The 12,831-nt window shown below is 41.8% G+C and overlaps 1 protein-coding gene across 3 annotated transcripts in view; it reads right to left on the reverse strand.

Annotated features, from left to right (window-relative positions):
- LOC124640088 (integrator complex subunit 1) overlaps nt 1-12,072 on the reverse strand; it is a 28,288-nt gene extending 16,216 nt beyond the window's left edge. For 2 of the 3 annotated variants that reach the window (XR_006985522.1, XM_047177717.1), the window contains exons 1-18: nt 11,780-12,072; nt 11,413-11,582; nt 8,715-8,984; nt 8,299-8,434; nt 8,089-8,182; nt 7,869-8,007; nt 7,390-7,595; nt 6,849-7,011; nt 6,363-6,509; nt 5,788-5,985; nt 5,100-5,246; nt 4,508-4,680; nt 3,892-4,017; nt 3,586-3,798; nt 1,630-1,783; nt 1,110-1,315; nt 581-776; nt 135-205 (exon numbers count right to left, since the gene is read on the reverse strand). Coding sequence is in view for 2 of the 3 variants with exons in the window: in XM_047177717.1 (XP_047033673.1) it covers nt 135-205; nt 581-776; nt 1,110-1,315; nt 1,630-1,783; nt 3,586-3,798; nt 3,892-4,017; nt 4,508-4,680; nt 5,100-5,246; nt 5,788-5,985; nt 6,363-6,509; nt 6,849-7,011; nt 7,390-7,595; nt 7,869-8,007; nt 8,089-8,182; nt 8,299-8,434; nt 8,715-8,984; nt 11,413-11,582; nt 11,780-11,930 (2,960 nt within the window). In the remaining variant the exon portion in view is untranslated. Of the gene's footprint in view, nt 1-134; nt 206-580; nt 777-1,109; nt 1,316-1,629; nt 1,784-3,585; nt 3,799-3,864; nt 4,018-4,507; nt 4,681-5,099; nt 5,247-5,787; nt 5,986-6,362; nt 6,510-6,848; nt 7,012-7,389; nt 7,596-7,868; nt 8,008-8,088; nt 8,183-8,298; nt 8,435-8,714; nt 8,985-11,412; nt 11,583-11,779 lie in introns of all 3 variants that reach the window. The other variant, XM_047177718.1, reaches the window with a different exon arrangement.
- Nucleotides 12,073-12,831: the final 759 nt, after the last annotated feature.

Genomic DNA, 12,831 nt, shown 5'->3' on the forward strand with positions numbered 1-12,831 from the left:
TTTCGTCAAATAAAATTTTCATACAAGTTATAGTTTTACTGGTAAAAAATATTAAATTAATTATGTAATTTGAAATTCTTGTTACAGATTCATCTGGAACAAAATAAATAATAAAAAAAATAAGTATCACTTACTCGGGGCTAACTTCAGCGTTGTAATCCGTTTCCGATGTATCTTCCGACGATTGCAGGACGAGTTTCAGTCCCTGTGAAACGGAAAGGCAGCATTTTTTTTTTAACAGAGAGTTCCGAAAATACAGCACTATATCGCCATGTAAATTGAAAGACATCCACTGCTGAAAGGCCACCCCAAGGTTCGCACTTTGGCCATCTAGTGGGGAGCCTACATCTATGTATATATACATATATAAAAATGAATCCCTATATCCTTTGGTCACGCCATCATGCGTGAACGGCTGAACTGATCAAACTGAATATTAGATATCTTAGATCAGGGAGAAGTACAGGGGACTTTGGATAGTTTAAGTCACTATCCAGCTACTGGAAGCAGTTGTCTCGGAACGCGGATGAAACCGCGGGCGGAAGCTAGGTTTATTATATATCCACTATATGGTACATACCCTGCTAGCAGTAGCTCGTGTCGGCGCATGTGTATGCGCGAGCCTCTGCATGTAGTAGTGCAGGACTGCGCGGGCGCCCTCCTCCGACTCGGCCACGGTGCGGCGCAGGTGCGCGCACAGCTCGCCCGCCTTGCCCACCTCGCCGCCCGCCCCGCCCGCGGATAGGAACTCGCATAGACATTGCACTGGGAGGACGCTGGAGAGAAACAAAAACTTTGTATTAGAATATATTCCGCAATGTTGTAAATTAGGGGAGGCAGTCAACATATACTCTCTCTCTACTCTTTTATAGATATACTCGTGTATGTAAGTACATGAAGGAGTACATAAGGAAGTATAGTCCCGGTATATTCTTCATTATGTTAACTCCTATGTACTCCCTTATGAAATTACTACCCTATGCACTCCCCCCTATTCGCCCTCTCATGAAATCCCCTTGAATAATGAATGTGCCCACAGCCTCAGGCTCAGCTTGCCCTTGCGCATCTGAGAGCTCATCGCTTGCAGGGTGTCGATGATCCACTGTTACCTGAGCTCCAGCTGGTCATGTCTCAGCAGCTGGTGCAGCCAGGGCATGGCGCGCCGGGTGCCGTGCCGCTCCACCAGCTCCAGCAGCAGCGCGGGCTGCCGGCACAGCAGCTTGCCCAGCCGCATCTGAGAGCTCATCGCCTGCAGGGTCTCGATGATCGCTTGGGGTGGCTTCCGAGCTGGGCCGAGAGGTTCCAGGGTTGTGAGCTGTAAGAAAAATGCAAATAATTAAGGCTAGGGTCCAATGGATACTTCAATTTTATCACCTAATACAGATTTTTGTCCAAGTCGACTTCAGAAATATCAAACATTTCTAAAGCAACAAAGACATTTTAAATATTTCCATCTCATCCCCAATTTCAATATTATACATACTCGTATGCATCCACATTAACACTGCATTATTTATTATGTCACAGTCCACATCACTTCCCAAAGGTTCTCCTGTAACCCTGTTTATTATATCACATTCCATATAAAGATTCTCCTTTAACCCAGTTCCCAGTTACTACACAACATACCTGACTAAGCAGCCGCGAAGAGTGTTCAGTAACAGGCAGCTTGGCATTACTAGCGGCGGCCAGGTGCGTCTCCAACTGTAGGATAGCAGCCCGCTCAGCTTCTGCACGCTCAGCTTCAGCTGCTGAGCTGGTGTTCCATTCTATGCTCGGCTTGCTGGGAGAGGTGAAGAGCATTTAGTGAGGATCATAGATGTATAGTTCGGCCATTCAGAGAATGCGTTCCTGACACGTCGCGATTGAACTGACGACGTAACTTTGCAATGGCGTTGCAGTTACGATAAAAATATTTTTGCTGGTTGTTTACCGTTTTAACAATTGAGGAGCATTAAAACAACATTATTATATCAATAATCAATGAATGTTATTACGTCGTCAGTTCAATCGCGACGTGTCAGGAACGCATTCTCTGAATGGCCGAACTATAATATACTAAACAAGATTGCGCACACTCAAAATATATATTTACGAAAATGAACTCTATTCCAACGCAATAAGGTACTAAATTGGTTGCATAATACACAGAGGCAAATCCGAGCCGAGAGGGATAGTTAGAACGGAGGCAGTTTGTCTCTTTCTAACACCTTGCCAGCATAAAAAATGTTGTGATCAACAGTTTTGTCTTCCCAAAAAAAACAATTGAATCATTTATGTCTACGCCGGAACGCAACCCGAGTGAAACGGAACGGCTACGCGGGGCGACGTGTGCGGGGGGGTTCCGGTCAACTAAACTGCCATTTTTTTCTCTCGAACGAAACGCATCGTTATTTTACGAAATATTGTTCTTTTTGTAATTATTGTCAAAATACAAGCGTTAAATCACAAAAGTTCGGTTTCATTTACCGCCCAAACAACTTATGTTTTTATCTTATTTTAACAATTGTAAGTCAACAAATTCATAACAATCGCATTAATTTATTCGTATTTATTCTTAAAACATAAACAACATAAATTTTTATTTAGCTTTTTTTTATTTTCTAGCGGTAACCCTGAACATTCTTGGCGCGTAATCAGCATTTAAAATTTTGTTTATATTTTTTGTATTAAATCAATTTAAACTATTAAAATGGTGAAAAAGTGTTGCGTTTATACTTGTAAAAGTGAATCCTATGGTGGTTGCAATATATCGTTCCACAGGTTAGCTAATAATAACATTTTCGTAAATCAAACAACTCGGGTGCCCATGAATTCTTGTAATGAGTCAAAATATGGGTGATGGATTTTAAAACTGTTGCACTATTGTTATAGCTTCCCAAAAATGAAGAAAGGCGTCATAAACGGCTCAGCAGTCTATATGTGAAGCAAAAGTACAAAAAAAACAGTCTTCACTTCGAATCTTCCTGCTTTTACACTGCTAATTCCCGCTAATTATTAAAAGCCTATATTAGTATTTTAAGGTCACAAACTGCGTAAGTTAAAATTTCAATACCAATCTGTGTTTAATAATCTTAGCAAATTCGGATTTGTCTCACATAGCTTAATCTCATAGTCACCCTATTAGAAAGGGACAGACGGCCTCCGTACTAACTGTTTCACTCGGCTCGTTTTTTGGGTAAAAGTGCGCAGTCCTGTTTACTATATTATGTCTATGGTGAGGATGGATTCGATCTCGAAGTCAGGAAAATGTATATGTAAAGTTTCTTCGGCTGAGAGGCCATATTTTCGGAAGAGATCAGATATATGCCTGGAAAATGTTAAGTGTACGAGCATTTGCGCAGACAGGTGCACTTTCTATTCCTTCACTCTTTTAGCCTGATATCATGGTGAATCCGACAAGGTTAGAGATTCGGCGAATGACGGGCATTTAGGGGCACTTCGAGGCTCGGGTGTACCAATACTGATTTCCAAACTCCGAGCTGCTTTGTGAAAGTTTTTAACGAATGTCTTTTGTCTGTGCTAAGTGAGATCCGACGGCAGGGTAGGTGTATCTATGATATCCCATCCTGTAAGAAGACATACTTGGTGATACAGAGCTCGATGAGCGCCCTGAGCGTGGGGTAGAGCGCGGCGGCTCGCTCGGCGAACTGGCTGGGGGTGTAGCTAGAGACATACTTGGTGATACAGAGCTCGATGAGCGCCCTGAGCGTGGGGTAGAGCGCGGCGGCTCGCTCGGCGAACTGGCTGGGGGTGTAGCTAGAGACATACTTGGTGATACAGAGCTCGATGAGCGCCCTGAGCGTGGGGTAGAGCGCGGCGGCTCGCTCGGCGAACTGGCTGGGGGTGTAGCTAGAGACATACTTGGTGATACAGAGCTCGATGAGCGCCCTGAGCGTGGGGTAGAGCGCGGCGGCTCGCTCGGCGAACTGGCTGGGGTTGTGCGCCGCCAGCATCGTCAGCAGCAGCCAGCCGCGCCAGTACAGCGACGTGATGCCCAGCGCTGGCGGAGTGTAGCTGTGCGGACAAGCACGAACATACGATAAAAAAATAAATATTCATTGGCGAAAAGCTGTCAAAATTATATCAGCATCACTTTTGGTAAATGACAGATAACAAATTAATTTATGAGTTGACAAAAGGTACATAGGCACTTAAAATAAGTTATGTAGGGAGTCAACGCTCTAGCCGATGCCGCCCGCCGTGCAACCGACACGCACAAACCGGTTAGAACCGGCGCCCACCGGCCTGCGCCGACTGAAGAATTGGTTTAGTTTAGAAGAGTACATAATAATCCGCGAATGCGCGACGATCCTTGAAATCCTTTTTTTTTTACTAATTCTATATACAATCTGTCCATTCCAAAGTGTGCTGTTTCACAAGATTATACATCTCTTTTTACACACTCACTTTATCCACCTTTCATTTGTACATTAGCTAGAGCTATTTATTTCCGCCCAAAAATTCATATAAATCAAAATAAATGGAAGTCTACAAGTCCACTCACCCAGCAGGCAGAGTAATATTATCTGGTGGGTTAAACTGGCACAGCTGGAAGATGTAGTCAGCGATCTCCAACTTGTCCACCTGCAGTGGGTTTTCTTCAGCAGGCAGGGCGCATGCGCGACGGACCAGCTGTTCCACCAGCTCGAACACCTCCGCTGGAGATACTGGTATATCCTGTACATATTGATGCAATGTGTTTTAGATCATGATAGATGTGATTTACTCCCCTAGACCCTGCCTACTCCCTTATTTACTATTATTAAGAAGTACCCTGTATATTATACTCTCTTATGTACCTACTCCCGAACGTATTTCTTTAGTACTCCCCTACGTACTTCTTCATGTACTCTCCTTAGGTACTTCACGATGAACTCCCCTTATATACTTCATTATGTACTCATCCTATGTACTTCCCTTATGTATTTCCTTAAATACTCCGCCTATGAACTTCCTTATGTACTCCGCCTATATACTTCCTTATGTACTCCACCTATGTACTTCCTCATGTACTCCGCCTATGTACTTCCTTATGTAATCCCCATATGCACTCCGGCGGCCAGTTGTCCACCTTGCTGTACGTCTCCACGGCTTACCTTGGACAGGCCGATGAAGATGACTCGCAGCAGCGTGTTCTGCGGCAGCGGCGCCTCGCAGCACAGCCGGTACGTGACCGCCCGCTCAGACTCCGGCGGCCAGTTGTCCACCTTGCTGTAAGTCTCTGCTGGCTCCACGAACATCACCTGAGAGGGGAATACGAAATAAAATGGATATTAAAGTCGCAATGAATTTACAAAAGAAAAGATATCTCCTTGACTGCCTCGTTGGTTTAATAGTCGCAAGCGCAACTGCCGTTCACCTTTGCACCTTTGTTCCTTCTGGTGAGAGATCACTCCTTAAGAAGCCTCCTAGCTACCGTGGTAGTAATGGGACATACAGGCGTCGGGTGTGAAGAGACTACTCCCGGCCATTCCAATAAAACACATAAAGACTGGTGTAGTTTGGCAATTGGAGGTGCTACATCCTTTGGCCGTTTATGCACCGCCAACGATGACGGCGCCGATTTAGCGATACATACATTTACTATGGCCAAGTGCCCTAACCGTCAGTTGCAGAAACGTCCATTAAAATTAAAGTTTCATTAAATCTATTGCTAACACATTTTAACTTGTTGACGAAGAAAGAGTCAGCAATAGATTTAAAGAAGCTTTAACTTTAATGGATCTTTTTGCAACTAATGGTAAGTGTCTGGTTGAGCTGCTCAATATTAACCTAACACCTTACCTTATTGAGAGCCAGCTGGTAATCATGTCGACTGGGCCGGTAGACAGGCATGGCGGTGTCCAGCAACCAGCCCAGGGCTGCCGCCTGGATGACGCAGACTTGCTGCCGGTACTCGGCCAGGTGCTTGCTGTGGGAAGCTGTGACTAGGCAGCAGCAGCAGAACAGGTCGGCTAGGGATGAGAAGGCGCGTTCGCGGACCTAGGAAGAGTAACATAGGGAATTCGGTATTGAGCAGGCCAGAGCCCACAAATTAGTGTCATGTTTTGATTAGTAAATACCCTATAAAACAAAAAAAAATATTTTGTAAATCTGTCCAGGCGTCTTTGAGTAATCGGTGACCATACATAAAAAATAAATAAAAAAAAAGATCCCGACAAATTGAGAACCTCCTCCTTTTTTTAGAAGTCGATAAAAATTACAATTTCAACAACTCTTAACATATGCAATATTTGAAAAAAAAAAAGATTCTGACGAAATGAGAACCTGATCTTTTTTAGAAGTCGGTATAAAATATTCAATATTTTTTTCAAATATCAATTATTATGTTAAATACACTAGTGGCATAATAGTGGTACCTCTTGCGGCGGCTCGTGCGGCGGCGGCTGCGCGAGCGCACGTGCGAGCGGCAGCAGCGCCTGCGCGTCCGCGCGGGCCGCCCGCACCACCTCGCGCGTTAGAGCGCGGAGAGGACGCAGGTAGTCTTCCGGACGTAGTACTAGCTCCTGCACAGTGATCAAAATATATTTGGCAATTATATAAAGCGACTGAAGTGATCAAGGATTAAGAAGTTGGCTTACCGATGGCCGTATCCAAGATACAGAAGTTTGACAATAGCCCCAAAGAAATAACAAGTCAAATTCCTATCTCTAGTAAATAAGATAGAAGACTGTAAACATAAGGTAAATAGAAAATTGAGAACGGGCGCCGTACGCTAAATGGCAAAACAAATTATGGTCACAGTAACCTTTTAATGTAATTGTTTTAAAAACGACTCTCTATTTCCAAGAATGAAGAAGGGAAGATGGGGGGAAAGTGGCGGGCTGTCTGACACATCTCATTACCTGGTAAGTATCAGCCATGGCGGCAGGCACCTGCTGCGGCTGCGCCTGTATGAGCGCGGCCAGCACCGCCATGTTGTTGGGCGAGCGCACGTTGGACAGCTCGTTGTAGATCGTGTGCGTCACCACGCTGCGCAGCAGTGGCGGGCTGTCTGACACCATCTCTCTGGGGAGGAGAGGAACGGATGTTAAAGGAAGCTAGATTGCAAAGAGTGTCTATGGAATTTTTTCCAGGTTCTTCTCCATAAGACCTACTTTATGGAACCGCGCAACTAACTTGTTGTTTCTTAAGCACCTGTAATAGGTCTATATGAAAAAAAATCTTTGACTTTGATACGTCGACAGGATAAAGACGAAGAAAATGTCAAAGTTTACCATCATCAGATTTTTGGGATTCGAGGTGGTAACGTGGGATTTGCATCTCTTAAAAAGTCCGCCATCTTGTTCCCGTTTCACGTCATGAGACCCTGTATGGCTTTTGAGACCAAAAAATCGTATCAGACCAAAAAATCCATCAGATCCTCGGCACAACTAGCCTGGTTACCTCAAGCAGGCCTGGTAGGCAGCCTGCAGCGGCTTGGTCTTGAGGCGCATGCGGGCGAGCTGGGCCAGCACCTCGTGGTCGCGGGCGGCGGTGGGCCCGCACGCATCGCAGTTGCAGCACACGTATGCCAACAACTCTTGGGCACAGCGCCACAGCTTGCCCGAGTGCAGCCATGCTTCTAAGCGGGACGCTGATATCATGCGGATCTGCGAGGTAGAAGAATTTTTTGTTGAGGATTTTGAGCTGGACAAGACTAAAATAAAAAAAGAAAATTGTCCTATGTGGTAGTCTGACAGGAGGTCAGATAAAGGCAGTCGCTCCTTGACAAACACTGGTACACAGCTGCATTCGGTTAGACTGGAAACTGACCCCAAAATAGTTGGGAAAAGGCTCAGGAGATGAAGATGATGGTCGTCTGATAGCCAAACCTCTTTAAACTCCTATTTATAAAGATAAGTTGTTCAATGCTAGTTACTCACCTCAGGGAAGCCGCAAGTAGCAGACAGCAGTTTGAGGAATCCTTTGCCGATAGCGTCGGGGGCGGCTGATCGCCTTTGTATCTGTTCTTTGATGGCTTCCAACACCAAGGCTTCTACAGCCTCATAACTACTGGAATACCTGAGAAAGATCAATTAAATATAAGTTATCTATAGTCACATGTTATAGGTCTAACATGTAGAGTCCTTCTTTCTTCCTTACCTAGGAAAAACAGAGTAATCCAGCTCCATATTATCTGTGTCTTCTTCTGTGCTCCCCATCAGAGGAGAACCAGATCCTGATGGTGACATTGTACCTACAAAGGAAGATAATTATGTATAGTATACCAAAGTACATTAACCTCATAGGACAAGGAACTCGCATATAACATTAGAACAACTATGTATATGGTGAAGTTTGCCTTTGTCTTACCTAGTGTATTGTCAGTAGGAATAAGATGTGAAGGTGGCTGTTTGGTGCTGAAGGCTGTCACCACATTCTCCACAAAGCACTTGCACCAGGAGCACTCCACCCAACAACGCTCATTCAGAGCATCTTCTATGTATACCTGTGAAGATGACAAGGTTTTAATAATACTCAAAATGGTATCTGAAGTTAATAGACTAAGAAGCATTCTTGAACCATTGTGTAAAAAAGACATGAAAAAGTGTAAACTTTTTTAGTTTTTAGTACTCTAGTCTATAGAATGCACTTTCAAATCATCCTGAAACCCATTAAAATATACTAATACATATAAAATCGCAACCAAACCAGTTCTCATAGTTCACAGGAGTTAGGTAACTAAATTACAGAAAAAATATATGTATATTTAAAATTAAAATACATACCTTAATAAATATATCAGGCCAGTTATTACTCTCTCTGTGCCCAGCATACAGCATATTACAAGCCAGTATATACACCAGTGGGTTTCCCTTATTCTTGAAGGCAGCACCCTGCTCCCTCTTGAGTAACGTACAAAGACTCTGCGTTACAGTCTCGTGGGCGAACATGTTGGGACGTATCTTTGTTAAGTAGAGTAGGCTCATGCAGAGTATGGGGTCCGGTTTTGAACGTTGCGATTTGAGGAGACGTATTGAGCCTGTGAGGAGGCCCAGCTGTAACAAAAAGACGTTTACTGTTGATAACAATAAAACTACAACATAATTGAACATAAATTACCCACCCAAAACAAAAATGTGAAAGACTGCCAAGTTCGATAATATGGGAATGCTTCGCCTATAAAAGAAGTGAGATCTGAATAAGTACCAAGTTCCATACACATACCTCAGTTAAAAATAGTTACTTTTTAATGATGTTACTTGGAAAGTTTTCATACACCTTGTTATAAACCTACTAAATGCAATGAATCAAGTATTTAATTTTCTATTAAAACTTGCCAAGTAACATCATTAAAAAGTAACTATTTTTAACTGAGGTATGTGTATGGAACTTGGTACTTATTCAGATCTCACTTCTTTTATAGGCGAAGCATTCCCACAGGCCCGCCGCTAGCTGTTAGTTCGCCCGCGTGCAAAACTGATTATGCCGCCCTAAGACTACATAATATTATACTGGGTTTTGTCAAAAAAAGAAAAATTCGTTAAGATTATAAAATATGTATTTTAATTAGGTACAATAATTATATTTGTTTACTGAAGTGTAAAACTGAGCCACATAATCATTACAAAAACCTAACTCTTCTGTGTAGTGCGCCTGGTGTGGTGCAAGAGAGAAGTAGCCATAAATAAGCGCGAGCGAAGCGAGCGCGCAAATTTTATAGTTTATGGTCTGCAAAAGTAATTGGAGCCAAAGGTGTCTCTAGCTAATGTATGTAAATGTGCTTATGTAGCGCCCTTGTGCAATTATTACCCAAATCGACCCTATGTATTGAAAAATTGTGATTAATAGGAACCAACATAATGTAGATCAAAGTTCTTAGAACAGATTTATGGGTTACTCAAACCAACGAAATAAATATTTATAACAATGTGTGTAAGACGCATTGCATATGTAAGGAAGCGCGAGCGAAGAGAGCGCGAATTTTTTTGGGGATGTAAAGGTGAACCCGTCAAAATTGACAGCACACGAACAAAGCGAGTGGGCGGCTTTTTCTGAAATTTTATTGCTAATCTACTCATCATATTTTTATTACGTAATTATGGTTTACTTTTGCCGCCCTCTAAATCGTGCCACCCAGGGCATTTGCCCCTTCCCTGCCACGCTACGCTACTGGCTGATCTTAAATCGTTTAAAAAAATATATTTTTAAAATGATCTTTCAACAGATGAAACTGAAACCGGCAGTGTAATTAATATTCTTAGCGCTATTGCTGTGTTCGGAAATATTGAAATCCAATCATTGGTAAAAAGATATTGTATTTTTTAAATATTACGTGATAAGTCGCTCGATTTGCCGCCCCCTAGGACGTGCCGCTCGCGTGCGGTGCACGCCTTGCACGCCCGCTTACGGCGGGCCTGCATTCCCATATTATCGAACTTGGCAGTCTTTCACATTTTTGTTTTGGGTGGGATTTCATTTATTTTTGTAAGGTTGTTTATTTTATTTTTTTCTTATGATGAAGTTAGTTAAAGGAATGTCTCATTTATACTATCTTTTAGATTTTTTAATATGCACTATGTTTCTTACAAAGAAATGAACTAGATTAACTAAATGGACTAGATTTACCAACTGACTGACATGACATGTTATCATATATTATGTTCGTGGATCAAAGTTACACATTCGTTATTTTCGAAAGTGATTCACACTTGGCCGTTTTCAGATTTTTATTTTACTTCTAACTACACTATTTTACTTCTAACTAAACTAAATACAAACCATTCGAAGATATATTATATAAATATAGATAAATTTAGTTCGTTTTAGTTCCTTAGGGGTATAAATTTACACCGGGTATAAAACACCTTCATTATTTTGAAACCGACTCACACTTGGCCATTTTCAGATTTTTCCCTTTACCTTGACATAAAGACCTACCTCCATGCCAAATTTCAAGTCAATACGACCATTGGAAGTGGTCTAGGTTTTTGATGAGTGAGTCAGTGAATCAGTCAGTCAGTGAGTGTATAGTAAAAATAGCGATTTTCTGACGTCAATATCTCAAGACCTTCAATAGGTATATTAATGAAATTTTGTATTTTAGATAAGTGAGGGGGTCTCAATAGATACTGTACTATAAATTTGATATGCGTAAATAAAATAGATTTTGAGTTACAGGGGGGTCGAATTTGGCCCGAAATGGTTCGTGTAATATAACCCACGGCCGGTGTGTCGCTTTTTTTGCTCGAACTTGGCGGACACACTGCCGTGTGTCTAGATAAGACCTGTTCAAGTCTTAGCTGAGCGCAATTGTGTTTTGCATACAGGACATGTTTTGAGTCTACTTAATCTGTTATAATAATTAGCATGTTAACCAATATAACTTTAACCATGTTTTAAATTGCCATAGAGTGTAATGATAGGAAGAATCTTTTATGTAAAACATAATAAGTATAGTGTGTAGCAATTCCTTATAATACTAACCAGTTTATCAGAATTATGTGTATCCAAAGCCTGCAGGACATTTGGCACCAGATCTACTGGGTCTACTTCTAGGGATGTTCCTCCAACTGCCTCCGCAGGTGAGCCAATCCTAGCCCTCTTACTGGGGGGCTGGCTGCCAAACCCTGAGGTCTCTCTCTTACGTTCTACACCTAAAAAACAGAATAGTATTTGAATTTGCATAGCATATGTATATTCATGCTGCTTAAGAAATCTGATGCTGAGTCTCTAGCACATAAAGACTTTTATTTAAATTAATTTTGCTAGCAAATCTGGGCTGAGAAGTTTGTAATGTCCTCGAAAAGAGGTTACCTATCAAAACCACCAAAAGTTGAATAGTTCAACTTACCACTAGAGGAAGGTTTGTGGATATTCCTCTTTTCAGGGTCCCTGGAGACCACCACGGTAGACTTGCTGCCCAGCGCAAAGATATCCTGAGGGTGCTGCGGAGCCTTACTCTTCGCTCCTCGCCCAGCTGACGGCATTTTCCCTCTTTCCATTCTTCAATTTATGTTATATATTACTTCTGGTGTGTAGAGTCTTCCTAGATTATTGCACATGTGAGCAGATTTCTGTTATAATTGCTATTTTATTTGTAAAATGCTGCGGCTAAACATCGACGACAACATACACAAATAAACTAAGTGATAAGTGACGTTTCTTTCGTTTGACATTGACATTTTCATGATTTGTCAAACCCGGCTGTTGATTTTCCAAGATTTTTACACTTATATTTCACGATTTACAGTTGCAAACTAGAAATATAGTATATGTACCATGTTATGTTAATTAATATCGAAATCCGGATTCTATTAGTAATAAAGGAGATGGCCAAATTTTCATAGTAAAAAAACCCAGAATCGACCGCAACGAAATGGGTACCAATGGGTTCATTATGATAGACCTTTGATGGTGCCAAAAATTCCAGTCTGAAATCCATGGGGTACAGGAGCTATATCATATTTTTACAAATATAGGTTATGTTGAATTTATGTGGATTTTAAAGATTATTTAGGTACATAAAGGACCATAAAAAACAAGGTATACTAACATTATACATGCGAAGAGTAACATCACCATAGTTACAGAGTTTGCCTGGTAATTAAAAGGTCTTGAGTTTGACCCCCACCCATTGCACTATTGACATGAACCACTCCAGATACCTACGACTAAGTACCGACCTTACCTACATGAAGAGGTTTTCCTGTTATGTGTAAACTTCTGAACTGGCAAAGGTTAATTTAAAAATAAAATTAAAAGTAAAAAGAAAGTTATATTTAGTTGTTTAGTCATTATATTCGCATTAGTGAATAGTTCTCGTCAATGCGAATAATATAAGCCCAAACATGAGGTAGTTAATACTTACCATTGCCGAGTTCCCTTGATCTTCTCTATTCTCCA

The sequence above is a fragment of the Helicoverpa zea genome, chromosome 20, assembly GCF_022581195.2.
Source record: "Helicoverpa zea isolate HzStark_Cry1AcR chromosome 20, ilHelZeax1.1, whole genome shotgun sequence".
Lineage (NCBI taxonomy): Eukaryota > Metazoa > Arthropoda > Insecta > Lepidoptera > Noctuidae > Helicoverpa > Helicoverpa zea.